Genomic DNA, 25,619 nt, shown 5'->3' on the forward strand with positions numbered 1-25,619 from the left:
CGCTCTTCTGAAATAAAATTAATAGATATTGCAACCTATACACACATTAAAAAAATTGTAGTGTCCTAACTAATATAAGGGAGAAATAAAAGGAAAATAATTTAAAATCTAATGTATATTTTAATACATAAATTTCTTGATAGACTGCATTAGATAGTATAATGGAGTCGTCAGATACTTGAACCTACTTATAATAAATAAGTTTGAAACAGTCAGTGAATATTAGAAATGCATGGCTTGTTTGTCTTTATATGTATAATGGGATTCATTTCGATGCTCAGATAATTATTTATAGGTTTTTCACTTGCACAAGAATGAGTGGTAAAAATATCTTTGAATATATATATTCTAAGATAATCAATGTAATCAATAGGATGGGAAGAGGGAAGGCAAAAATAATTTTGTCCTCTGTTCAGATTAGAGACTTAATAGATACATTGAATCCTTTATTTCTTTCTATAGTAATTCATAAAGTCATAAAAATAGCCACTAGACAGAAATATGACAATTTCCATTTATGAGAATAGCACACAGAAAGCAGAAAGAAGTCAAATGGTCAAAGATATTTTTTAATTAAAAATGCAGTTGGGGACTTCCCTGGTGGTCCAGTGGGTAAGACTGCACGCTCCCAGTGCGAGGAGCCCGGGTTCAATCCCTGGTCAGGGAACTAGATTCCGCGTGCATGCCGTAACTAAGAGTTCGCATCCTGCAACTAAGAAGTCCTCATGCTGCAACGAAGATCCTGCGTGCAGCAACTAAGACCCAGCGCAGCATGCATAAATAAATAAATAATCACAAAAGAGAAATAAAAGCAAACATGTCCTTGATAAATAAATGTAAATAGGCTAAACCTCCCATCAAAAGGGAAATACTTTCACATTAGATGATAATATGAAGCATAAATCTGTACTGTATATAAGAGTTCCTAAAACTTGGAGCTGTGAATGTTGAAAAGTAAGGTTTAATTCAGGCTAGAAATCATTAAATCTCACTTTCTCTCCACAGCTCCCCATACCCACCCCACCCCCCGGCCCCAGCACTTCATAATGATCAAGATTCAGTCCATGATGAAGTTTAAGTAGTTGTAAATATCTTTATGCATTGGAAAATTTCTTTGTTAATTGTAAGACAAAATAAAAACACTAGTTGTATGAGACTTTAAATCAGATCAGATCTTAGTTCATGACAGGCCAGACATTGAGTGGACTAAAAATAAAACTGTAGAAGCCCTAAATAACATAACAAGTTAGAAGATATATACAAACATGTATAAAGAATATGGCTTCTTTTAAAATGTCCATGGGACGTTAGAAAATGTACAGTGATATATCAAATGTCAAATTACAGAAAACAAAAATAAATTAAAATAAAAATAGATCACAATACAGTAAGATGAGACATTTATAACTCAATAGGAAAACAGAAAAAAACCTACCACATAGAAATTTAAAAGCTATTTTGGCAACTCTGGAGTCAAATTGGAAGTGAAGACACTTTGGTGAAGCTTTTATATATTTGAACCTATGGGATGCAGCTAAAAGTGCTCAGAATAAAATTTCTTGTTTTACGTTCTTAACTAATATAGAAGGAAGTATGAAAATAAATTAAATATTTAACTGAAGATATTAGAGAAAGAACAAAATAAACCTAAGTAAACTAGAAGGAAACTAGTAAGGTAAATGAAAAAATGAATGAATTATTAAAAAAACAATGATTTTCAATCAACAAGCTTTTTAAAAGAAATAAAAGATGCATGTTAGCCTAATCAAGTAAAAACTAGGAGAAACTTCAAGTACATGAAATAAGAAATGAAACTAAGGAAATAACTACAGGTACACTGAAAGAAAAAGTAATAAGGAACTACTTTGCTGAAATCTATTGCAAATAATCTTGGGTTCTTAAATGACAGAGATTATTTTGTAGGCAATGTAGATAATCTGAACTGGTTGTAGAAGGGACAAAACTCCACACAGGCTGATTACAATGGGAAAATTAGGGGAAAGTTGTCAAATAGAAAATAATAAACCTAACTGGAAATGTAGGAGATCTAAAAGGAGAAAAAGTTTTAAATACTGCTGAGGAAACAAAATTTGAACAAAGGAAAGATACAGCATATGCCTAAATGGAAAGGCTAAGCATCACAAAAATACTATTTTCCTTAATTAGTGTATGAACTTAACATGATTGCCATGAAAATATCATATAGGATACATTTTTTTTGTTTTTTGCAAATAAGTTGGTGTTAAAAATATAGTTACAAGATGCTTGGGAAAATTCTGAAGAAAACAGTTAATAAAAGGACACTAGTTTCTACAAGATGCTATAGCATATTTTGATGAATGAGTAATTAAAACTGTGTGGTACGAGTCCATGAACAGAGAATGTCTACAGTTATTCTTATAAGAACTTAGTTTATGTGATATAAACTGCATTTCTAATAAATGGGGAAAAGAGATTATTCAGTAAATGGGGTTACTAGGTAATGATGTGGGAAAATATAAATTTACATCTCTTCTCATAGTTTAAAATAAATTCCAGATGGAATGAATATTTAAATGAAAAAAAGCACAAGAAACTGGCAAAGTATTAGAAGAAAATATAGGATATAAGTTTTTTAAATCCTATGGAAAAAAATAAGGCAGAGGGAGATAATTCAGCAAAACAGGGGGTAGAGAGTAGAAAGCTGCAGTTTGAAACAGATTAGCCCACTTCAGGGTCAGAGACTATCAGGTGCATTGGCCCTGAGGTGGGATTAGGTTTGGAATTTCCTAGGTTTCCCATAAGGCCAGTGTAACTGGAACAAGGGAGAGGGGGAGGCAGATCACATACACCGTTTTATAATCATTTTGCCTTTTTCTTGAGACCAGGTAGGAAGCCATTAAATGATTTTGAACCAAAGGAATGTTGATTGGACTTGTTTGAAAATAGACTGTAAGGGTCAACTATGGAAGCAGGGGTACCAATAAGGAGCCTATTATGATAATACAGACATGGGATAATGGTAGCTTGGATGAGAGTGGTGGCAGTGAGAAGTGGTTAGATTCTGTATGTATTCTGAAGGTTGGGCTGAAAGATTTGATGTTAAAGTTAATTAAAAGAGGGATGGGGTTAGTTAGTAAGATGAAGAAGATTTTGATAGGGAATTCAGAAACTCATTTTAGGACAGATTAAGATGCCTGTTACATTAAAATTGGAGCTGTCAAGTAGGCATGAACCAGTAGTGCAGAGAGAGGTCTTGTATGTGAGATAAACATTTGATAGTCATTAGTGTATATATTTAAAGCCTCAAGATTAGATGAGATTCCCCAAAGAAGTCCATGGAGATTAAAAGGAGGTGAGGGACAAGGGCTGAGCTCTGGGATACTTGAGTGTGAAAGTGGAGACAGGAGGAGGAATGAACAATGCATACTCTGATGGAGCTGCCAGTGAGGTGGGAGAAAAATCACCTCTGTTGAGGAGGAGGGAGTGATCATCTAAGTCAGGTGTTGCTGATATTCAAGTAAGATAAGAACTCAGACTTGACTATTAGATTTAGCGAACTGAAGGTCATTGTTGACCTTGATGCAGCATTTTCAGTGGTGGAGGTGAACGCTTCATTCCAGTGGGTTAAAGGGAAAGGGAGGAGAGGAATTGGAATCGGTGAGTATGGACAACTCTTTTGGTAAATTTCTGCAATCAGAAAGGAAGGGAATAGGATGGTAGCTAAACAGAATTAGGGTTGTAAGAGATGTTTTGTTTGTGTTTCACTTAAAGGAAGAAAGCATATTGAAAGGCTTATTGGAAAGATCCAGGAGGATGGAAGAAATGAATGATGTAGGAGAGAGGTGGAGAATTGAGGAAGCAATCCTAGAGTAAGCAAGGAAAGCTGGCATCTAGTGTACAAGTAGACATGTTGGTCAGGTCTAGGAGCGTGGATCCTTCACTCAGCGACCAGAGGATGTGATGGTGGTAGCCTTTGGAAATCACCTTCTCGTTCTTTTTTTTGTTTGTTTTTGATAAACTAGAGAGCAAAATAATCTGTTGAGAGTGATTGAGAGGAAAGAGATATGGGAAATTTGAGAAGAATGAAGAAAGTATGTACCTTTCTTTTAAGCAAATGGGAAAGTATATGGGACAAGGGAAATTTACCATAAACCTAGGCGGTGTTAGGGCTCCACCTGAGGATGGTGATCATGCATTTAAAATGTGATGGGAGAACATGTTTTTTTCTCTAGCCATGTTCAACTGTGCCAGTTCAAGCATAGAGTGAGTAGAGAGCTAGATTTAACTAGGGTTAGAGTTTTGCCAAAGAAAACTTTTCTTAGGTATAAGAAATAAGAGAATTAAAAATGGTAAAAGAGTACAGAGTTATATGTGAGGGAGTCCTAATTATTGACTACATAACTTGTGGTGGGTAGAGAAAAAGTGAATATGCAAGGCATGGAGGGACAGTGGTGATAAAATCTGTGAATTATAAAATCTGAATTTTTAGGTTCCCATGGGCTTAAAGGCCTGAAGGATTGTTGGAGCCACCGAGTTAGCTGGAACAAATGGAAGTGGTTGTCAGAAAGCACTGTGTCATAAATTGAAATTATGGAGGGAATGAAGTTATTGGTAATCAGAAAGTCTGGGGTATGATCATGGTTGTGTGAGATGGAAGTGAGCAGAATAAAAGATCTTTGGAGAAGGGAAAGTCAGGAAACTGATAGACCAGAGTATTAGAATAATCATCTATGTGATTATTGAAATGATTAAGAATTATGACAAGGGTAGATTTGGAGAGAGTGCTATTGAGCTGAAAGTTAAAATTTCCAAGAACTCATGGATTGGTAGAAGGAGTAACAAGGATCAAATTGCATGATATAAGTCACAGGAGATTTTGAGCCTGGGAGGTTTTAGGGAGGAGGGAGAATGGCTAGAAGAAGCTGTGCATCACAAGGAGGACACTGACTTTATTTCCAAGTCTATTTGAACATGGAACATGAGAGGGCTTTAGGGGAATTGGCATTTTCAGGGAGGAGCTGGGTTTCAGTTAGATTTAGAAAATAAATGGAACATTCAGAGACGAAATTGAAATTATTAGTGGTGTTAATCTGGATGGAGAAATGTTTAGCTTTATTTAACTATATTAAAAAGCATGTAATTTTTGACTCAGCACTTCATAATCCAGGTATATTTAAGGATATTCTTGCATATGTGAAAAATGGCACACATAGAAGGGTATTTATTTTATTGCAGCATTTTTTAACAAGGCTAGATAGTAAGTGTTCCTTGCTAGACTGGTTAAATAATTTATGATATACCTATATGTTGGAATTCTGTGCAACCACTGGGGGAAAAATGAGGTAGCCCTCATATGTACTGATGTGACATGGTTGTCAAGATACTATTAGGGGTGGCCGGAAGAGGGTGATGTGCCAATTCGTATGTACAATATCATCCAATGTGTTTAATTAAAAAAAAGAATATGAATACACATATGCTTATTCATGCATAGGGTAACTAGTAAGATGCACAAACTAACTATCAATTGTCTCTAGGGAGGCCAGTCGGGTGCTTATTTGGCAAGATTGGGAGGGAGACTTGCTTTTCTCTATACTTTTTGAACCATTGCCTATACATATATGTATTTTTTTAAATAAAATAAGTTTTAAGAAAAGATTCAAGCCAGGTTGTGAAGGATCTTCGGTAATGGAGTTTGGATTTTTCATGGTAGTAAATGAAGATAATTATGTGAATAGAGCTGTGTTTTAGGAAATTTTACCTAATATCAGTCCTTCAAATGGATTAGAAAAGATAAAAGTCAGGACTGGCAGACTTGTAAGGAGGCTATTGCAATAGTCCAGGTTTGTGTTAATGCATATTTATGCAAATTTCTCAAATGTGTTTTGGTTTAACGTCCTGGTTTTCCATCAGCTAGGTCAGTGTTTGGCACATAGCAGGCATGCTGGTTATTTGATGGATGAGAATATTCAAGCATCATCCATTTTCTTCCAGTGGGCCTTCGTAATCATTGACTCTTGATTCCTCTGGCATGTTTTGGCATTAGCTTATTTTAATAATAATAATAATAAAATTTTCCCACTAATTATAAACCCTGTGAGGCTACTTTGCTCTCTTTTTTTCTCCCTCTATTTAAATTGTTGCACAGGATGAATTATGATATGTCATTACTATCATATATAAAATGTAGTAGGTACCATTATTTTATGTTACTATTACTGTTTATCTTGCCTTTGTGTGTGTTCCTTGAAGACTAGCCGTTTTGTTCTCATTAAAATGGGAGTTTTGCATAGTGATTGAGAGCATAGACTCTGAAACTAGATGACTTGACTTGGAATTATCCAGTGAACTTTGAGCAAATTACTTAACTTTAGTATACTTCACTTTCCTTATCTATACAGTAGAGATTTGAAGATTAAATATATTTTATGTAAAGTGCTTAAAACAATGCTTGACACATAGTGTTAATTATGTTATGGAAGTTTTCGCAGATACTACTGATTTGGAAGAAAGTCAGTTGAATAACCTCAATTCTTATGTACTTTACCTGTGTTTGTATTCTTTAAAGGTCTGCTCATTTCTTTTCATTAAAAAGGCCATTTCTGAACCTTTCTTTGTTTCCTTGAAATTATAGCAGCCCCTGTCTCTTGGAGCACACTAACATGGTAATGAATTGGACCTTTAACAACTTTGTTCACTTTACATTTTCTTTTTTTTAAAATTTATGTTTTATTTCATTCTATTTTTTAAATTTATTTTTGGCTGCATCGGGTCTTAGTTGCGGCATGCGGGCTCTTCCTTGCGGCGCTCGGCTTCTCTCTGGTTGTGGCGTGTGGGCTTCTTTCTAGTTGTGGCACTCAGACTCCAGAGCGTGCAGACTCAGTAGTTGCAGTGTGCGGGCTCCAGTGCACGTGAGCTCTGTAGTTGTGGCACACAGGCTTAGTTGCCCCGCGGCATGTGGGATCTTAGTTCCCCGACCAGGGATCAAACCTGTGTCCCCTGTATTGGAAGGCGGATTCTTAATCACTGGACCACCAGGGAAGTCCCCACTTTACATTTCCTTTTGATAAATTGGATTCTAGTGTTCAGGGATATTAATTCACCTTGTTCGCTAATACATGTTCTATAATTACATAAAAATATGACAGTGGGAATACTGACAAAATTCCCTTCTTGAGATATTGACGTCTTTACATTGCTTTATGCTACGCGGTACTAGGTGTATGCATTTATCGGGTGTCCTGTGTGGCCTGTTGCCTTGATGCTTAATCATGTGACTGATGGCCCTTTTGACAAAGAATATAGCCAGTTTCCCACAGCTGAATTACATTTTATAACTGCTTAAATAAATCACTTTTTAAAAACAGTTGAAACATTCCAAGTGTGAAAGACAAATGCAGTTTATTTTCATGTTTAAGTCCCCATTCATATAATTTTTCAAAATGTTTTTTAAATTTAAAAAATTCTATGAAACTGAATTTATTATTGCAATTAACTTTCATAAACCACTTGTTTTATTACTGGTGATAGTGGATAGCAGAAATGAATTTTGTATAACAAGACTTCTTACAGTTCTTTTTTGAATTTCATTGCACAAGCAAGTATGTTTTAATTTGTTTACCTTTTTGTTTTTTATTTCAGCCTAACTAATCATTGTTTATTATTTTTGTTTTATCAGATTTCATAAATTAAAACAGTTGAAATACTGTATTGTGAAATAAGAACCCACCTATTTTGAATTAGCACTCTGCACCTGAAAACTACATTATTCTTTTGAGTTATTCCATGATCTGTTTCTAGAGTCTAGCTTTGTTTTCTTTGGGAACAAATATGATTAAATCTGTGTGAGGTTGGGAACAAATGATTCATGTTTGGAAGTACTTAAATTCTGAGTCTTAATTACGTGGAAGTACTTGCATTTTTTTTTTTTTTTTAAGGAAGCTGTTTGTCTTCTTTTTCTTTTTAACCAGAATTTACTAGAAATAATACTATTCTTTATACTTTTTGATCAGTATTTCTATTAAAATCTTGTTTTTAAACTACAGAAAACCTCAATATCCTAGAATATTAAAAAAGGATACTATCTAGGTCCTTGTAATACTAACATATTAAGAAGAAAACATAACCAGAATGTAAGAAAACGATAGCAGTAAAGTCAAAACAAAAAGTTAATTTTTTAGTATGGGAGTTAATAATGATCTGATATAGCTAAAAAATAACCTTTGTTGGAAAAAGAGAGCTGTGTTGAATAACGGGGTAGCAAAGGAAGAAATAATAGACTCAATTTCTTATTTAATATCATCAGATCCATTCCTTTGACAGCATTTTAATTTATATGCCAGTTTTCTTCCTGCAGTATCTTTTGACTTTTATTTTAATAAGTTAGTGTTTAAACTTTTTTTGTATTAAAAACAAATAATTTGGAAGTGGCATGTTGACTTTTACTTGTACAACATTTGGAATGTTTTTGACTTATTGGCCATGCATGTTTGTAGGAGGAGGAAAAGTATTTAGAGATAACATAACTGGTATTCCCTTGAAGTCTCAGCCATAACAAAATTTCCTAAGTTAAGGATAGGATTTCTCATAACTTTGACAGACACAGTAATATTTCTCCTTCTGTGGCATGAGGCTGTGAGTATAAATTGAGTTGGGATAGATGAATAGTTGCCATCGATACAGTTATGTTGGGTTAGAGTCCGCAGGGCAGATGACATTAGCTGAGACAGCAGTTAAGCTGAAATCGTTGTACAGATAAATCTATTGCATTGCTACACAGTCATACTGTATTGGAGGGAGCATTCGCCGAATTGTGCAACAGTCAATGACATTTAATCAAATTCCTTAAAAAAATTTATAAAATTAAGGAAGAATTTAAAGCTATAATGAAAACTGAGCATTTAAAAGTGTATTTTTATGGGAAGTATTCTTAATATGTCCTTATTTTCCTTATTTATTATCAGCTTAGCAAAGATTCTTGCTATATTATTAACTAACCATATGTTTTTTGGTAAAAGGATATCACAGTTAATCTGTGCAGTAGAGTATGTCATGTAGGTATTTGTATGCATTTAGTAAATGCTTGAAATATGCAGAGTACTAGCATATCATTTTAGCCACTTACAAGATGCTTTGGGCAAGTTACCTCAACTCTAGTCCTCAGTTTTCTCATGTGTAAAATGTGGATAAATTAATACCTGTCTCATAGGTTATGATGAGAATTAAATGAGTTAATATGTGCAGTGGTTATAGTTAATGAGTGGTCAATGAATGTTTATTATTACTATATAATTAGTTGAAGATCAATAAGAATTCTTATGTATTCTCTAATTTTATGAAAAAGCTTCTAGAAAGATACTTAACTCATTGAGAAATAATGTATGTGATGATTCATTTTGCTCTTAATTCCATTAGGTCACTTAGTATTCTTGCTGACTATGTAGCAACTTTTTTAGGACTCCAAGTTGAGGTCCATAAAGGTGAATAAAGCCTTGTGCTCTGCTTTGAAGTAGCTTATTATGAAACTTCTATTAAAAAGTCAGTAAGAGGGGTGAATTTCCTAAGTAACTTGAATTGGAGAGATTTTTAGTTTTTCCCTTGTTTGTGGTTCATAAATCAGAGAGATCATATCTGATTGGGAGATTAGAAATGGATTGGGGGAAACATAATGATTATTCAAAGATTCCATTCTTATGTGTATTTTATTCTTTTGTCATCACCTCTTCCTTAATCGCTTCAGTAATTCAGCTTGTGTACTCATTTATTTATTAAAATAACTTTAAAAATTGTGAAATCCTATCATCCCCACAGTATGGTAGGAAGGGAAATAGCTAGAATTTATGAAAATATTTATTGGCAATTCTCTTGATGTATTTTTAATATACCAAACTATTGAATCTTCCCTCACTACTTTTACAGTATAACTTGTTAGCCTTGACAGTTGGGTGTGTTGTTTGTAATATGGTTACTAAAGCCAAATTGAAAAACATGTCAAGTTACTAGGAACACAAGAACCATCTATGGTTCAGAATTGTGTAGCTGTGCACAGTTCTCCACCACTTGTAATTTTATATGCCTTGATAATGACTTAATCTGGACATAAGGCCTAGTACAATTTGAGGGCATTTCAAGTAGATCTATTATCCTTGTAGACAGAATCACTTTAGAAATAGAGAAAAACAAATTCTGAAATGTTGTCACTGTAAACATCACAAGGGTAGGTAAATAGTCTTACTGACCCACGTATGTACTTTTTCCCTTAGTATTGAATTTGACCGGGATTGTGACTACTTTGCAATTGCTGGGGTTACAAAGAAGATTAAAGTCTATGAATATGGCACAGTCATTCAGGATGCGGTGGATATTCATTACCCTGAAAATGAAATGACCTGCAATTCCAAAATCAGGTATTTACATTATTTCCTTGGCCTAATGCAGTGTGTATATAACAGTTAGTATCTATAATTAATATGAGTTTGTTATGGTACCTTTTCGTGAGACTCCTTACTCATTCATGGTGAACACTTTAATTGTATACAGAGGATATGTCAGAATATCTTTTTTATAGACATGGGTTGCTTTTTCCCTGTGGGGGTTAGTAGTTAGTGTTTTTCTGTTTGCCAAATGAAAATCCTCTTTCTTTCACTTAATCAAATAAAGGTCTTTATTGTAGATGGCCTTTCATGGGGTATTTATTTTTAACATCTTTATTGGAGTATAATTGCTTTACAATGGTGTGTTAGTTTCTGCTTTATAACAAAGTGAATCAGTTATACATATATATATGTTCCCATATCTCTTCCCTCTTGTGTCTCCCTCCCTCCCACCCTCCCTATCCCACCCCTCTAGGTGGTCACAAGCCATCTAGCTATTTCCCTGTGCTATGTGGCTGCTTCCCACTAGCTATCTGTTTTACGTTTGGTAGTGTATATATGTCCATGCCACTCTCTCACTTTGTCACAGCTTACCCTTCCCCCTCCCCATATCCTCAAGTCCGTTCTCTAGTAGGTCTGTGTCTTTATTCCCATCCTACCCCTAGGTTCTTCATGACCTTTTTTTTTCCCCTTAGGTTATATATATATGTGTTAGCATACGGTATTTGTTTTTCTCTTTCTGACTTACTTCACTCTGTATGACAGACTCTAGGTCCATCCACCTCACTACAAATATCTCAGTTTTGTTTCTTTTATGGCTGAGTAATATTCCATTGTATATATGTGCCACATCTTTATCCATTCATCCGATGATGGACACTTAGGTTGCTTCCATGTCCTGGCTATTGTAAATAGAGCTGCAATGAACATTTTGGTACATGACTCTTTTTGAATTATGGTTTTTCAGGGTATATGCCCAGTAGTCGGATTGCTGGGTCATATGGTAGTTCTATTTGTAGTTTTTTAAGGAAGCTCCATACTGTTCTCCATAGTGGCTGTATCAATTTATATTCCCACCAGCAGTTCAGAAGGGTTCCCTTTTCTCCACACCCTCTCCACCATTTATTTCTAGATTTTTTGATGGTGGCCATTCTGACCGGTGTGAGATGATATCTCATTGTAGTTTTGATTTGCATTTCTCTAATGATTAATGATGTTGAACATTCTTTTATGTGTTTGTTGGCAATCTGTATATCTTCTTTGGAGAAATGTCTATTTAGGTCTTGTGCCCGTAGCCCAATGAATAGTGTCTCAGAGTTAAGAATTTGTCTTCTAGCATGCGTATATCTAAACATTATAATTGTTTACAGTTTTAAGAATTCTTTTCAGAAGAACATTTTACTTCTTTTCATGAGGGCATAGTATTTAAGTTTCATGTATTAGGAATTAGAGTTCATTATTAGTGCTTTTTAAACCTGGAGTACTGTTAAGGCTGCAGAAACTGGACCCTACTTCTGATCTTCACCCTCGCCCCATGCCCCACCCCCAAATCTTGGAGGAATCCTAGAATCTGTATTTTTAAAACAAGCTTCCCTGTTTTCATAGGCACTGGCTTAAAAGGGAGTGATGTAAGGAAATCACTTAATAATAAATTTATTTAGAACTTTGAACATTTTCCAGTCATCCTTGTACCTTTTTTATCTGGATGAATGACACATATAGTCTGTGTGTATATGTGCTCATTTTAATAATGTTAATAATATAGCAAGTATCATAGTCTTTATTTGTTATAGCTTTCTTTTTTGTTTTCTAATTCGTTCATAAAAATGGTAGGCTGATAGTGCTCATTCATCAATGGTGCTCATCATTGAGAATCTGTTACAGTTATTAGTTTATATACTTTATTTCTAAGTGAAAAGAATACAACGTAAGACATAACTTTATTGAATTCTAATGTGACAGGCATTGTCCTAAGTGCTTTGTCTTAAGCTGACCGTTGTTGCCCCATTTTATACACAAGGAAGCTGAAGCACAAAAAGGTTCATTAACTTGCTTAAGATTGCACAGCTGTTCTCTGGAGGAGCCAGGATTCAAACAGAAGTAGTTTGTTTCCGGAATCTGTGCTTCTAACCATTTCATGCTACTCATTTATAAAATAGAGGCTCTAATACTAATACATATTTCATAGGATTGTACTTTAAGTAAATCCACATAATGCACTCAGCACAGTACTTGGCCCACATCAAGTAAATGTTACTATAATGAAAATATAGATTAGAGGGTTTACCTTTTCTGTCTTGACATATGTAAAAATTATGGCAGTACTCTATGCATCTTGGAATAAAGAGAAGGAAACAGTTCAAGGCTGGAAACTATGGGCTTGGGGCTGAAAGGATCAATATGTAAGCTTGCCTAAAACCAATTTGGAGCACACCAATTGTGAAAGTGAACTAAATTACCCAAAGCCGCAGCTAGTAAGTTGCAGATCTGGAATTTAAGCTCAGGTCTGTCTAAATCGAAGGCTCTTAACTGTTTCATATAATTTCTCCCAGAAATTCTAACAAGTATACTTAAAGTTGCAAATGAACTCTTCCAACCCCTAAAATTTAGCATGAATGCAACTAGTAGAGAGCAAAAAAGCTTTGTGTTCAAATGCTTGGAAATCACCTAGGTTAATTGCTTTGCTTTCTAGGTGGCTTTTTTCTTTAATATACATTAGCTTTACTGTATGCATGATGTGCATATGTGTCTAACCAAAAGAATGTATTTTTAGATGTCGCATTCTCAGTTTTGAAACAGTTGAGAATAGCTGAAACCATAAATGTTAAAAGTTTAATTCTAACTGTTAAATGCATTTAATTGAAATTTCAGTCATACACTTATATTAGTTAAGATTTGGGTGTAAATACAGAAATCCAATTCAAACCAGTTTTGGTTTATATGATTGGGCACAGCTGGATCCAGGGGCCTAAACAGTCTGATTAGGTCTGTCATTCTGCCATGGCATGTTCTTGCCCCCTTGGCCTCTATTATCTTCACTTACAGATGTGCTTTTCTCATGTATCAAGGATGGCCAGTAGCAACTTTAGGCTCATATCCATCTTCCAGCTCGGGACGAGCATGAAAAGTGGTTACAGGTCATAACTTGGTAGTTTCAGGTGAAAAATCTGGGAATTATTTGATACCTTTCTTCCCAGATGTATTGTGGGCAGAATAATGATTGTGAACTCATGTAAACCATTTTGAAAGGGTTCTAATCTTTCTGAACACATCAAAATTCTTTGTACCCATTGTTATTTATTTTTATGTAAAATGAGGCTTAATAGTATTCCTTTCTTTCAGCTGTATCAGTTGGAGTAGTTACCATAAGAACCTGTTAGCCAGCAGTGATTATGAAGGCACCGTCATCCTATGGGATGGATTCACAGGACAGAGGTCAAAGGTCTATCAGGTAAATAAGGATACTAGTTACTTGTTTTAAGAATCACGTTTTCACTTTTTAATAATTGTAGAGCTTCATGTGTTTTATAGTTACAAATTTAAAGTCATTATTTCGCATTTTCTATACCTATGTAATTCCAAAGAGATGCTTCTCTGAAGCATCTCTTCAGAATTTTTGCATTTGTAGAATGTATCAAATGAATTTCCAAAAGCAGTAATTTTGTAAATGTGTATATAAAAAGTTTAGGAACTACTTTGCATCTCATTTGTTTTCATAGCCAGTTCTTTTCCCTCCCACCATAGTGGTAAATTGGTATCAAGTTTGTTTGTTTGTTTGTTTTGCTTTATTTATTTTAAGATCCATATTCTGTTTGAGACTACTTTGTCTTCCTTCTCCATCCAGGAGCATGAGAAAAGGTGTTGGAGTGTTGACTTTAATTTGATGGATCCTAAACTCTTGGCTTCGGGTTCTGATGATGCAAAAGGTACTATTTGAGTTCCCTCCCCCAACTTAATTCCTTTTACTGACAGAGATGCAGATGTTTATTGAAACTCATAACAATCCTTTGTGATTACTGATTATTCTAAACATAATCTACTAAGCACAAAAATCTGTATTTCTTGGAGTGAAAGAAAAATGAATATGCTGCATCTTCATTATGATAATGTTTTCTGGGTTCATGCCACACTGTGACATTTTTATAACCAGTTCCTTTATATATACCATGAAATGAACTTTAGACATCTCTGTATTTTGAATTATATTAAATTCTGACTGCATACCAGAATCTTTTAATGAAGTTTATCATGTTTCAAGGCCAAAATTCTACATCTCTTTCTGCCAATTTTTTTTTAACATAAATTTATTTATTTATTTTTGGCTGTGTTGGGTCTTCGTTGCTGTGTGCGGGCTTTCTCTAGTTGTGGTGAGCGGGGGCTACTCTTCGTTGTGGTGCACGGGCTTCTCATTGTCATGGCTTCTCTTGTTGCGGAGCATGGGCTCTAGACGCACAGGCTTCATTAGTTGTGGCACGTGGGCTCAGTAGTTGTGGCTTGTGGGCTCTAGAGCGCAGGCTCAGTAGTTGTGGTGCATGGGCTTAGTTGCTCCATGGCATGTGGGATCTTCCCGGACCAAGGCTCGAACCCGTGTCCCCTGCATTGGCAGGTGGATTCTTAACCACTGCTCCACCAGGGAAGCCCTCGTTCTGCCAATTTACCTCTCTTTTATTTTATTATTATTTTTTTTTGGTATATCCATCTTTACTATTCACTCTTTTCTGTTAACCTTACTGTCTTGTTTTGGCCTGGTTCTTCTCATCATTATATTTATAAAGCCCTGTTAACAGATTTCTTTTATCTTAGAGTTAGTAGCCTTAATTTCTTTGCCCTTTCCTTCTTTTCAACATGTAACTTGCAGACTAGTGGATAGATAGGCAAGGGTGGCTCTACCATTGAAAACTTTATTTCACAATGATAGAGCTGTCCTATTCTGTAAAAGGGAAATGACATGACTGGCTTGACCCCCAAAAAGTTTTAGATCAGAAAGTAGCAAGTTGTTTACCCACAGTATATATAGATTGTAATACTTTGCTTCGCAATTGCTTTAAGAAATTATCTTCGAATTTCTGAATTATTTAGAGAATTGTGCTACAATTGACATTTTTACGTTGGAATACAAAGCTTCATTAATTAAACTTTTTTTTTTTTTAAATAATGTAGTGGGGTAGCCTTTATTGAGAATACTTGTGTACTTCCTCAGGAAAATAGAAGTAATTTAAGGAGGAAGAGCAATTTAAGTAGGAAGAGATTTTTTTTAATTACTTACTGATTTTATTTTTTTTAATTTATTTTTGGCTGCGTTGGGTCTTCGTTGTGGCAAGCGGGGGCTACTCTTCGTTGCGGTGCGTGTGCTTCTCATTGCAGTGGCTTCCTTCTTGAGGAGCACGGGCTCTAGGCGCATGGGCTTCAGTAGTTGTGGCACGTGGTCTCAGTAGTTGTCGCACACGGGCTTAGTTGCTCCGCGGCATGTGGGATCTTCCCAGAGCAGGGATTGAACCCGTGTCCCCTGCATTGGCAGGCAGGTTCTTAACCACTGCGCCACAAGGGAAGTCCCTTGATTTTAAATTGTATTAAGATACACATAAAATAAACCATTTTAAAGTATACTGCTCGGAGGCATTAAGTACCTTCACATTGTTGTTCATCCTTCACCACTGTCAATCCATAGAACTTTTTTCGTATTGCAAACCTGAAACTCTGTGTCAGAAGCTGTTTCTGTTTTACTGAAACAGTAACTCCCCATTCCCCCTTCACCAGCCCCTGGCAATCACCTTTCTAATTAATTTCTGTTTCTTGTGACTGGTTTATTTCACTTAGCATAATGTCTTCTAGGTTCATCCATGTTGTAGCATGTGTTAGAATTTTGTTCTTTTATAAGACCGAAAAATAATCTATTGTATGAATATACCACATTTTGTTTCATTCGTTGATGGATAGACACTTGGTTGCTTCCCCTTTTTGGCTATTGTGAATAATGCTGCTATGAACATGAATGGCAAAATATCTCTTCATATCACTGCTTTAAGTTCTTCTGGGTATATACTCAGAAATGGAATTGCTGGATCATATGATACATACTTAATTTTTTTAGAAACTGCCATTCTGTTTCCCACAATGGCTGCACCATTTTGTATTCCCACCAATAGTACCCAACTATTTCCATTTCTCTACATCCTTGCCAATACCTGTTCTTTTATTTTTCCTTTTTTTTTAAATAATGATTTTAATGGGTATGAAGTGGTATCTTACTGTGGTTTTGCTTTGCTTGCATTTCCCCAATGATAGTGATGTTGAACATTTTTTCATGTGCTTATTAGCCATTTGTATATCTTCTGAGGAGAAAGGTTTATTCAAGTCCTATGCCAATATTTTAATTGGGTTTTGTTGTTGTTTTTGAGTTTTGGAGTTCTCTATGTATTCTGAATATTAATCCCTTATCATGATTATCAAATATCCATTATATATGATTTGTTAATATGTGCTTTGATGCACACAGTTTTTTCATATTGATGAATTCCAAATTGTCTATTTTTTTCTTTTGTTGCCTGTGCCTTTCGTTCATATTCAAGAAGTCATTGCCAAATCCAATGTAATAAAAATTATGGCCTATTTTTCCATCTAACAGTTTTATGGTTTTAGCTCTTACATTTGTGGCTTTGATCCATTTTGAGTTCACTTTTGTATATGGTGTAAAGTAAGGGTCTGACTTCATTTTTTACATGTGAATATCCAGTTTTCCCAGAACCACTTGTTGAAAAGATTGTCCTTTCTCCATTGAAAAGTCTTAGCACCCTAGTTAAAAATCATTTTATCATATCATCAGGGCTTATTTTTGGACTCTGTTCTTTTCCATTGGTCTATATATTTGTCATTATGCCACTACCATACTGTTTTGATTACTGTAGCTTTGTTTTGAAATCAGGAAGTGAGTCTTCCATTATTTTTTCTTCTTTTTCAAGATTGTTTTGGCTATTTTAGATCTATTAAGACTCCACATAAATTTTAGGATGGATTTCATTCTATTTCTGCAAAAAAATACTTCATTGAGATTTTGTTACAGATTGTATTGAGGCTTATCGATTTAATTGATCTTTTCAAACCAGCTTTTGGTTTCATTGGTTTTCTCTATTGACTTCCTGATTTTAATTTATTGACTTTTGCTCTAATTTTTATTACTTCCCTTCTGCTTACTTTAGATTTAATTTGCTCTTCTATTTCTAGTTTCCTAAATTGGAAGCTCAGATTATTGATTTTGCATCTTTTTTCTTTGCTTAATATGTGCATTCAGTGCTATAAATGTTCCTCTGAGTGCTGCATCCCACAGATTTTGACAAGTTATATCTTCATTCTCATTTAGTTCAAAGTATTCTTAAATTTCACTTGAGGTTTTTTATTTGACTTATCTATTACTTAGAAGCATGTTGTTTGATCTCCAAGTATAATTCCACTGTGGTCTAAGAAATACATTGTATGATTTCCATTCTTTTAAATTTGTTAAGGTGTGTTTTATGGCCCAGAATGGATGAATGTTGCATGTGACTTTGAGAAGAATGTGTATCCTACTGTTGTTGGATAAAGTAATATGTAGATATCAATCATATTCAGTTGATTTATGGTGTTGTTGAGTTCAACTGTGTCCTCACTGATTTTCTGCTTGCTGTATCTGTCCATTTCTGATAGAAGGGTGTGACATTTTTTAGATTCTACATTAATCTATGTATTTCTTCTTTTACTATACTGCATTGTCTTGATTTGTAGCTTAAGTGTTGAAATCATTTAGTGTGAATCCTTCATCTTTGTTCTTGAAAACAATTTTAGCTGTTTACTTTCTCTGCTTTCCCATAAACTGTTTAGAATCAAGTTGCCAGTACCTACAGAAAATCCTGCTGGGATTTTGATTTAGATAGTATTAAATCTATAGATTAATATGGGATGAGTTGATACCTTAATTCATTGAGACTTGCATTCCATGAACATGGTTTATCTCTTCATATTTAGTCCTTTCTGGATTTCTCTTATCATAGTTTTATTGTTTTATAGTTTTTGAATGCAGATCTTGTACATTATTACAACTAAATAGTTTAATATTTGGTGCTATTGAAAATGGTATTTAAAATATTAATATCCATTCATTTTTTACTAGTTTATAGAAAAACAATTGATTTTTTAAATATAAATTACATTTCAACAACCTTGCTAAAGCACTCTTTACTTTTTTTTTTTTTTACATCTTTATTGGAGTATAATTGCTTTACGATGGTGTGTTAGTTTCTGCTTTATAACAAAGTGAATCAGTTATACATATACATATGTTCCCATATCTCTTCCCTCTTGCGTTTCCCTCCCTCCCACCCCCCCTCTCCCACCCCTCTAGGTGGTCACAAAGCACCGAGCTGATCTCCCTGTGCTATGTGGCTGCTTCCCACTATCTATCTATTTTACGTTTGGTAGTGTATATATGTCCATGCCACTCTCTCACTTTTGACTGCATTCTTTACTTTTAAGAGATTATGTGTGGAGATTCCTTGGGCCAATCACGTTGGCAAACAGAAACATTAATACCTTTTCATTTTCAACATGTGTGCCTTTCTTTCTTTTTTTTCTTGCTTTATTGTACTTGCAGGAACTTCCAGAACAAGAGTGGTGGCAGCAAATATCCTTGCCTTGTTCCTGATCTTATCCGGAAAGCTTATAGTCCTTCATCATTAATATGATGTTAGATTTAGGTTTTGCTTTAGGCATTTTTTTGTGTCAAGTTAAGGAAATTCTGTTCTAGTTTGCTGAGAATTTTTTATCATGAATGGATGTTGAATTTTGTCATGCTATTTCTGTGTCTATTGAGATGATTCTATTGTTTTTCAGTATCATGAACTATAATGATCTGGTTTTTTAAAATTAATTAATTTTATTTATTTTGGCTGTGTTGGGTCTTTGTTGCTGTGCACGGGCTTTCTCTAGTTGCGGCAAAGGAGGGCTACTCTTCGTTGCGGTGTGCAGGCTTTTCATTGCAGTGGCTTCTCTTGTTGCAGAGCACGGGCTCTAGGCACGCGGGCTTCAGTAGCTGTGGCTCATGGGCTCAGTAGTTATGGCTCACAGGCTCTAGAGTGCAGGCTCAGTAGTTGTGGCGCACGGGCTTAGTTGCTCCACTGCATGTGGGATCTTCCTGGACCAGAGCTCAAATCCGTTTCCCCTGTATTGGCAGGCAGATTCTTAACCACTGTGCCACCAGGGAAGCCCTGTAATGATCTGTTTTCAAATCTTGAGGTAGCCTTAAATTTCCAGGAAAAACCTCATCTTCGTCATTCTGTCTTTTCTATATTGTTAGAGTTGATTTGCTAATTTTTGGGGGGGGATTTTTACATCTATGTTTGAGGGTTATTTTTCTATTCTTGTAATATCTTTTTGTATCAGGATAATGCTGGCCTAAAATGATTTTCCTTTTCTGTGTGTGTACCCCTGGGTGGGGTGGGTGGAGGGAAAAGATTATTTAGAATTGTTACTGTTTAATTCTTAAATGTTTGGTAGAATTTGTTATTGAAGCTTTCTGTCCTGGAGTTTTCTTTGTTTGAAGGTTTTAACTAAGAACTTAATTTCTTTAATAGATTTAGGACTGTTCAATTAATCTGTTTCTTTTTGAGTGAGTTTTGGTAGTTTGTATCTTTCAGGAATTGGTATTTCGTGTCCTTTCTTTTTTTTATTATTTATGTACTTAGATCAGTGTGATGTTAGGTTTATCAATCTTACTGATCTTTTCAAATATCTAACTGATTTTATTGGTTTTTCTCTTTTTCTGTTTTCAGTTTCATTGATGTTTGTGCATTAATTTTTTCTTCTTGCTTTGGGTTTAATTTCTTCTTTTTCTAGGTTGTTACAGTTGAAGTTTATATCATTGATTTGAGCATTTATCTTTTCTAATATAAATATTTTTTGTTATACATTTCGCTTTAAGCACTACTTTAACTGATCCCACAGATTTTCATATAATGTGTTTTCCATTCAATTTAAGATTACATCTGTGACTTCCCCAGTGGTCCAGTGGTTAAGACTCCGTGCTTCCACTGCATGGGGCACAGGTTTGATCCTTGGTCAGAGAACCACATGCTGCGCGGCACAGCCAAAAAATAAATAAATAAATAATATAAAAATAAATAAAATTACATCTGATATCTCTTGTGATTGTCTTGCTTGGCTAAGAATTATTTTAAAATATTTTAACATTTTCCATCTTTTTAAAAAAATGTCAGAGCTCTTACTGTTACGGATTTATAGCTTAATTCTTTTATAATTAGAGAACATATTTTTATATAATTTTAATCCTTTTAAATTTGTTATGATTTGTTTTGTGGCCCAGAATACAATCTGCCTTGGGAAATATTCCAAGTGCATTGAAAAAATCTATACTCTGCTGTTTGATGGAGTGTTCTATAAGTGTCAGATCAATCTTGTTGATAATATTTTTTTGTTTTTCTATTTCCCCCCTTTTTTGGTCTCCTTGTTTTATTAATTATGAAACAGGAGTGTTGAAATCTAGTTTTATTTCTCTTTTCAGTTATCTTGGGGAGGAGGGTGTTTTGCCTCATTTTGGGGGGAAGCTCTGTTGTTAGGGTCAGGAACATTTAGACATGTTATATTTTCTTGGTGAACTGACCCTTTTATCAGTATTTAATGTCATTCTTCATCCCTATTGATATTCTTTCTTCTGAAACTGCTTTGTTAGATATTCATCAAACCAGTAATTTCATTCTTTTCTCCTTTGGGATTCCAACTGCATGAATGTTAAACCTTTTTATTTTGTCTTATAGGTCCCTGAGACTCTGTCCTTTTCTTGTCAATATTTTTTCCTTTCTTCAGATGGAGTAATTTGTCTTCTGTCTTCTCATTCACTAACTTTTATGTGTCCATCTCCCTTTTGCTATGAATTTACCTCAGTGAATCTTTTATGTAAATTACTGTAATTGTTTTAAAATTTTCTATTTTGTTCTTTTTCACAGTTTCTATATCTCTCTGAGTACATCTATCTTTCCATTAATTTTAAATGTTTATTACTTTTTTGTGTGTGTGTGGTACGCGGGCCTCTCACTGCTGTGGCCTCTCCCGTTGCAGAGCACAGGCTACGGACGTGCAGGCTCAGCGGCCGTGGCTCACAGGCCCAGCCGCTCCGTGGCATGTGGGATCCTCCCGGACCGGGGCATGAACCCGTGTCCCCTGCATCGGCAGGGGGACTCCCAACCACTGCGCCACCAGGGAAGCCCTAAATGTTTATTACTTTTACCCCATGGAACATAGTTACAATAGTTGCTTTAACATCTGTTTTATAGCATTGCTCTGTTGATTGCATCTTCCTTTGAAAATTCTTCACATTTTCCTGGATTTTTGTATGTTGAGTTATTTTGAGGTTATATGTTAAGCATTTTGAATATTATTTTGTACAACTCTGGGTACTGTTCAGATTTTCTGGAGAGTGCTTTGTTTTGTTTTTTTTAAATCGGGCAACCGGTTGGTTTAGATTTTGACTGTGAGTTCTATCTTGCCTATGTGAGTGCTTGTTTTACTGTCAGGTCAGTTTTCACAGCCTTTGCTGTGCTCCATTGGTTTGTCTGATGCATATGCCAGTCAGAGGTTAATCTGGAAATTAGTAGGTCTTTTCAAACGTAGTTCAATGCTCATAGCCTTTGCCATTCTACTTTGTGTCCATCTTGCACATAGAGCTCAGAAGTAACTACAAGACTTATGCTGTCATACACAGAAGTATGGGATCTCCTTTTCCAGTGCTTTCTTTTTGAAGTTTCTCCTGCACACTTCATCCCCCAGAGTCTTTTTTACTGAGGGTTTCTCAAGAAAGTAGGGTTTTCTGTACAGATGAGTTACTCCTTTTTATGGCCATGGAGATGGAGTTTCTCTTGGTGCATTAGCTTCCCATACTGATGCAGCTCTGTGACTAAAGCCCTCCCTTGGGGAAAAGTTGAAAGAGAAAAAGGATGAAACAAAAGAAAACAATGAAAATTACTCCCAAACCTCTGGCTTGCAAGAACCCCTTTTATTAGTCTTATGGCCAGATACACAGGGATTTTCCTTAGTCTTTGCTGATTGAGGTACTGACTTTGCCTGTCTATGGGAGAATAGAGGGAGGAACAAAACGGTATTCTCACCTCCATGTTGGTCACTTCTTAAGTCTTGGATTTCCTCCCCCAGATGACTGGTTTTCCTTATTATTCACATTCCTCAGAGAGTCACTTTCTGTTTTCTTGATAATTGTCCAGAGTAAACTCACAGTGAGAGAGACTGACAGATTACTCTGTCTTGGTTGGTACTAACTTTCCCAAGTGCATGTAAGCCTTTCTCAGAAGTGTTACAGACATACCTCGTTTTATTGCACCTTGCTGATACTATGTTTTTTTACAAATTGAGGGTTTATGGTAACCCTGTATAGAGCAAGTCTGTTGGTGCCATTTTTCAACAGCTTTTGCTCATTTCATGTCTCTCTGTCACATTTTGGTAATTCTCACAAAATTTCAAACTTTTTCAGTGTTTTTATATGTGTTATGGTGACCTGTTATCAGTGATCTTTGGTGTTTCTATTGTAATTGTTTTGGAGTGCCACACACTGCACCTATATAAAATGGCAAACTTAATCCATAAACGTAGTGTGTGTTCTGATTGCTCCACCCCTGTCCGTTCCTCTGTCTCTCTCCTTCTCCTCAGGCCTTCCTATTCCGTGAGACATAACAATGTTGAAATTAGGCCAGTTCATGACCCTCTGTTGGCCTCTAAGTGTTCAAGTGAACAGAAGAGTTGCACATCTCACTTTATTATTTATTTTTAATAAATCGAAGTACAGTTGATTTACAATGTTTGTGTTCATTTCTGCTGTGCAGCAAAGTGATTCAGTTATACTTATATATACATTTTTTTTCATATTCTTTTCCATTATGGTTTAACTATACTGAATATAGTTCTCTGTGCTATACAGTAGGGCCTTGTTGTTTATCCATCCTATCTATAATAGCTTACATATGCTAACCCCAACCTCCAACTCCATCCCTCTCCCACTCCCCTCCACCTTGGCAACCACCAATCTGTTCTCTAAGTCTGTTAGTCTGTTTCTGTTTCATAGGTAAATTCATTTGTGTCATACTTTAGATTCCACATATAAGTGATGTCATATGGTATTTGTCTTTCTCTTTCTCACCTCGCTTAGTATGATGATCTCTGGGTCCATCCATGTTGCTACAAATGGCATTATTTCATTCTTTTTTTATGGCCGAGTAGTATTCCATTGTGTGTGTGTGTGTGTGTGTGTGTGTACCACATTTTCTTTATCCATTCCTCTGTTGATGGACATTTAGATTTTACCCATGTCTTGACTATTGTGAATACTGCTGCTTTGAACATAGGGGTGTATGTATCTTTTTGAATTATAGTTTCATCCAGATATATGCTCAGGAGTGGGATTGCTGGATCATATGGCAACTCTATTTTTAGTTTTTTGAGGAACCTCCATACTGTTTTCCATAGTGTCTGCACCAACATACATTCCCACCAACAGTGTAGGAGGGTTCCCTTTTCTCCACACCCTCTCCAGCATTTGTTATTTGTAGATTTTTTGATGATGCCCATTCTGACCACTGTGAGGTGGTACTTCATTGTTGTTTTGATTTGCATTTCTCTAATTATTAGTTATGATGTTGAGCATCTTTTCATGTGGCACATCTAACTTTAAATCAAAAGCTAGAAATGATTCAGGTTAGTGAAGAAGGCATGTTAAGAGTCAAGATAGGCTGAAAGCTAGGCCTCTTGCACCAAACACTTAGCCAAGTTGTAAATGCTAAGGAGAAATTCTTGAAGGAAATTAAAAGTGTTATTCCAGTGAACACATGGATGATAAGAAAGTGGAATAGCCTTATTGCTGATATGAAGAAAGTTTTAGTGGTCTGGATAGAAGATCAAATATTCCCTTAAGCCAAAGCCTAATCCAGAGCAAGGCCCTAACTCTCTTCAATTCTATGAAGGCTGAGAGAGGTGAGGAAGTTGCAGAAGAAAAGTTTGAAGCTAGCAGAGGTTGCCTCATGTGGTTTAAGAAAAGAAACTGTCGTTATAACATAAAAGTGCACGGTGAAGCTGCAAGTGCTGATTAGAAGCTGTTGCATAACTGATTCACTTCGTTATAAAGCAGAAACTAACACACCATTGTAAAGCAATTATACTCCAATAAAGATGTTAAAAAAAACAAAAAAATAAAAAATAAATTAAGAAAAAGAAGCTGTTGCAAATTATCCAGAAGATATAGCTAAGATAATGAAGGTGGCTCCACTAAACAACATATTTTCAATGTAGATGAAACAGTATTATATTGAAAGAAGATGCCATCTAGGATTTCCATAACTAGAGAAGTCAGTGCCTGGTTTCAGAGCTTTAAAGGACAGGCCGACTCTTGTTGGGGCTAATAAAGCAGCTGGTAACTTGAAATTGAAGCCAGTGCTCATTTGCCATTTTGAAAATTGTAGGGCCCTTAAGAATTATGCTAAATCCACTCTGCCTGTGCTCCTTAAATGGAACAACAAAGCCTGCATGACAGCACATCTGATTACAACATGGTTTGCTGAATATTTTAAGCCCACTGTTGAGACCTCCTGCTCAGAAAAAAAGATTCCTTTCAAAATAGTACTGCTCATTGACAATGCTCCTGGTCATCCAAGACCTCTGATGGAGAGAGACAATGAGATTAATGTTTTTTTCATGCCTGCTAATACAACATCCATTCTACAGCCTATAGATCAAGGAGTAATTTCAACTTTCAAATCTTATTATTTAAGAAATACATTTTGTAAGGCTATATGTCCCATAGATAGTGATTCCTCTGATGAATCTGGGCAAAGTCAATTGAAAACAGAAATTGTTCATGAAAGGAAGAGTTAATAGATGGGGCAGACTTCACTGCTGTCTTACTTTAAGAAGTTGCTGCAGCCACCCCAAGCCTTCAGCAACCACCATTCTGATCAGTCAGCAGCCATCAACTTAGAGGCAAAACAGTCTACCAGTAAAAAGACTCAGATGATGGTTGCCATTTTTTAGCAATAAAATATTTTTTAATTAAGATGTGTAAAATTTTTTTTTTTTAGATACAACGCTACTGCACATTTAATAGACTGCAGTATAATATAAACATGGATTTTACATGTACTGGGAAAACAAACATTTTGTGATTCCCTTAATTACAGTACTTGTTTTATTGTGGTGGCCTGGAACAAAATCCTCTATACAGGA

General features: G+C 35.4%; 1 protein-coding gene across 4 annotated transcripts in view; it reads left to right on the plus strand.

Moving 5' to 3' along the window:
- COP1 (COP1 E3 ubiquitin ligase) overlaps positions 1-25,619 on the plus strand; it is a 229,072-nt gene that overhangs the window by 98,456 nt on the left and 104,997 nt on the right. For all 4 annotated transcript variants that reach the window (XM_007451361.1, XM_007451363.1, XM_007451362.1 and 1 more), the window contains 3 exons: positions 10,245-10,388; positions 13,698-13,806; positions 14,200-14,281. In XM_007451361.1, the coding sequence (XP_007451423.1) occupies positions 10,245-10,388; positions 13,698-13,806; positions 14,200-14,281 (335 nt within the window). The remainder of the gene's footprint in view (positions 1-10,244; positions 10,389-13,697; positions 13,807-14,199; positions 14,282-25,619) is intronic.

Source organism: Lipotes vexillifer, unplaced genomic scaffold (genome assembly GCF_000442215.2).
Source record: "Lipotes vexillifer unplaced genomic scaffold, Lipotes_vexillifer_v1.1 scaffold1113, whole genome shotgun sequence".
NCBI classification, from domain to species: domain Eukaryota; kingdom Metazoa; phylum Chordata; class Mammalia; order Artiodactyla; family Lipotidae; genus Lipotes; species Lipotes vexillifer.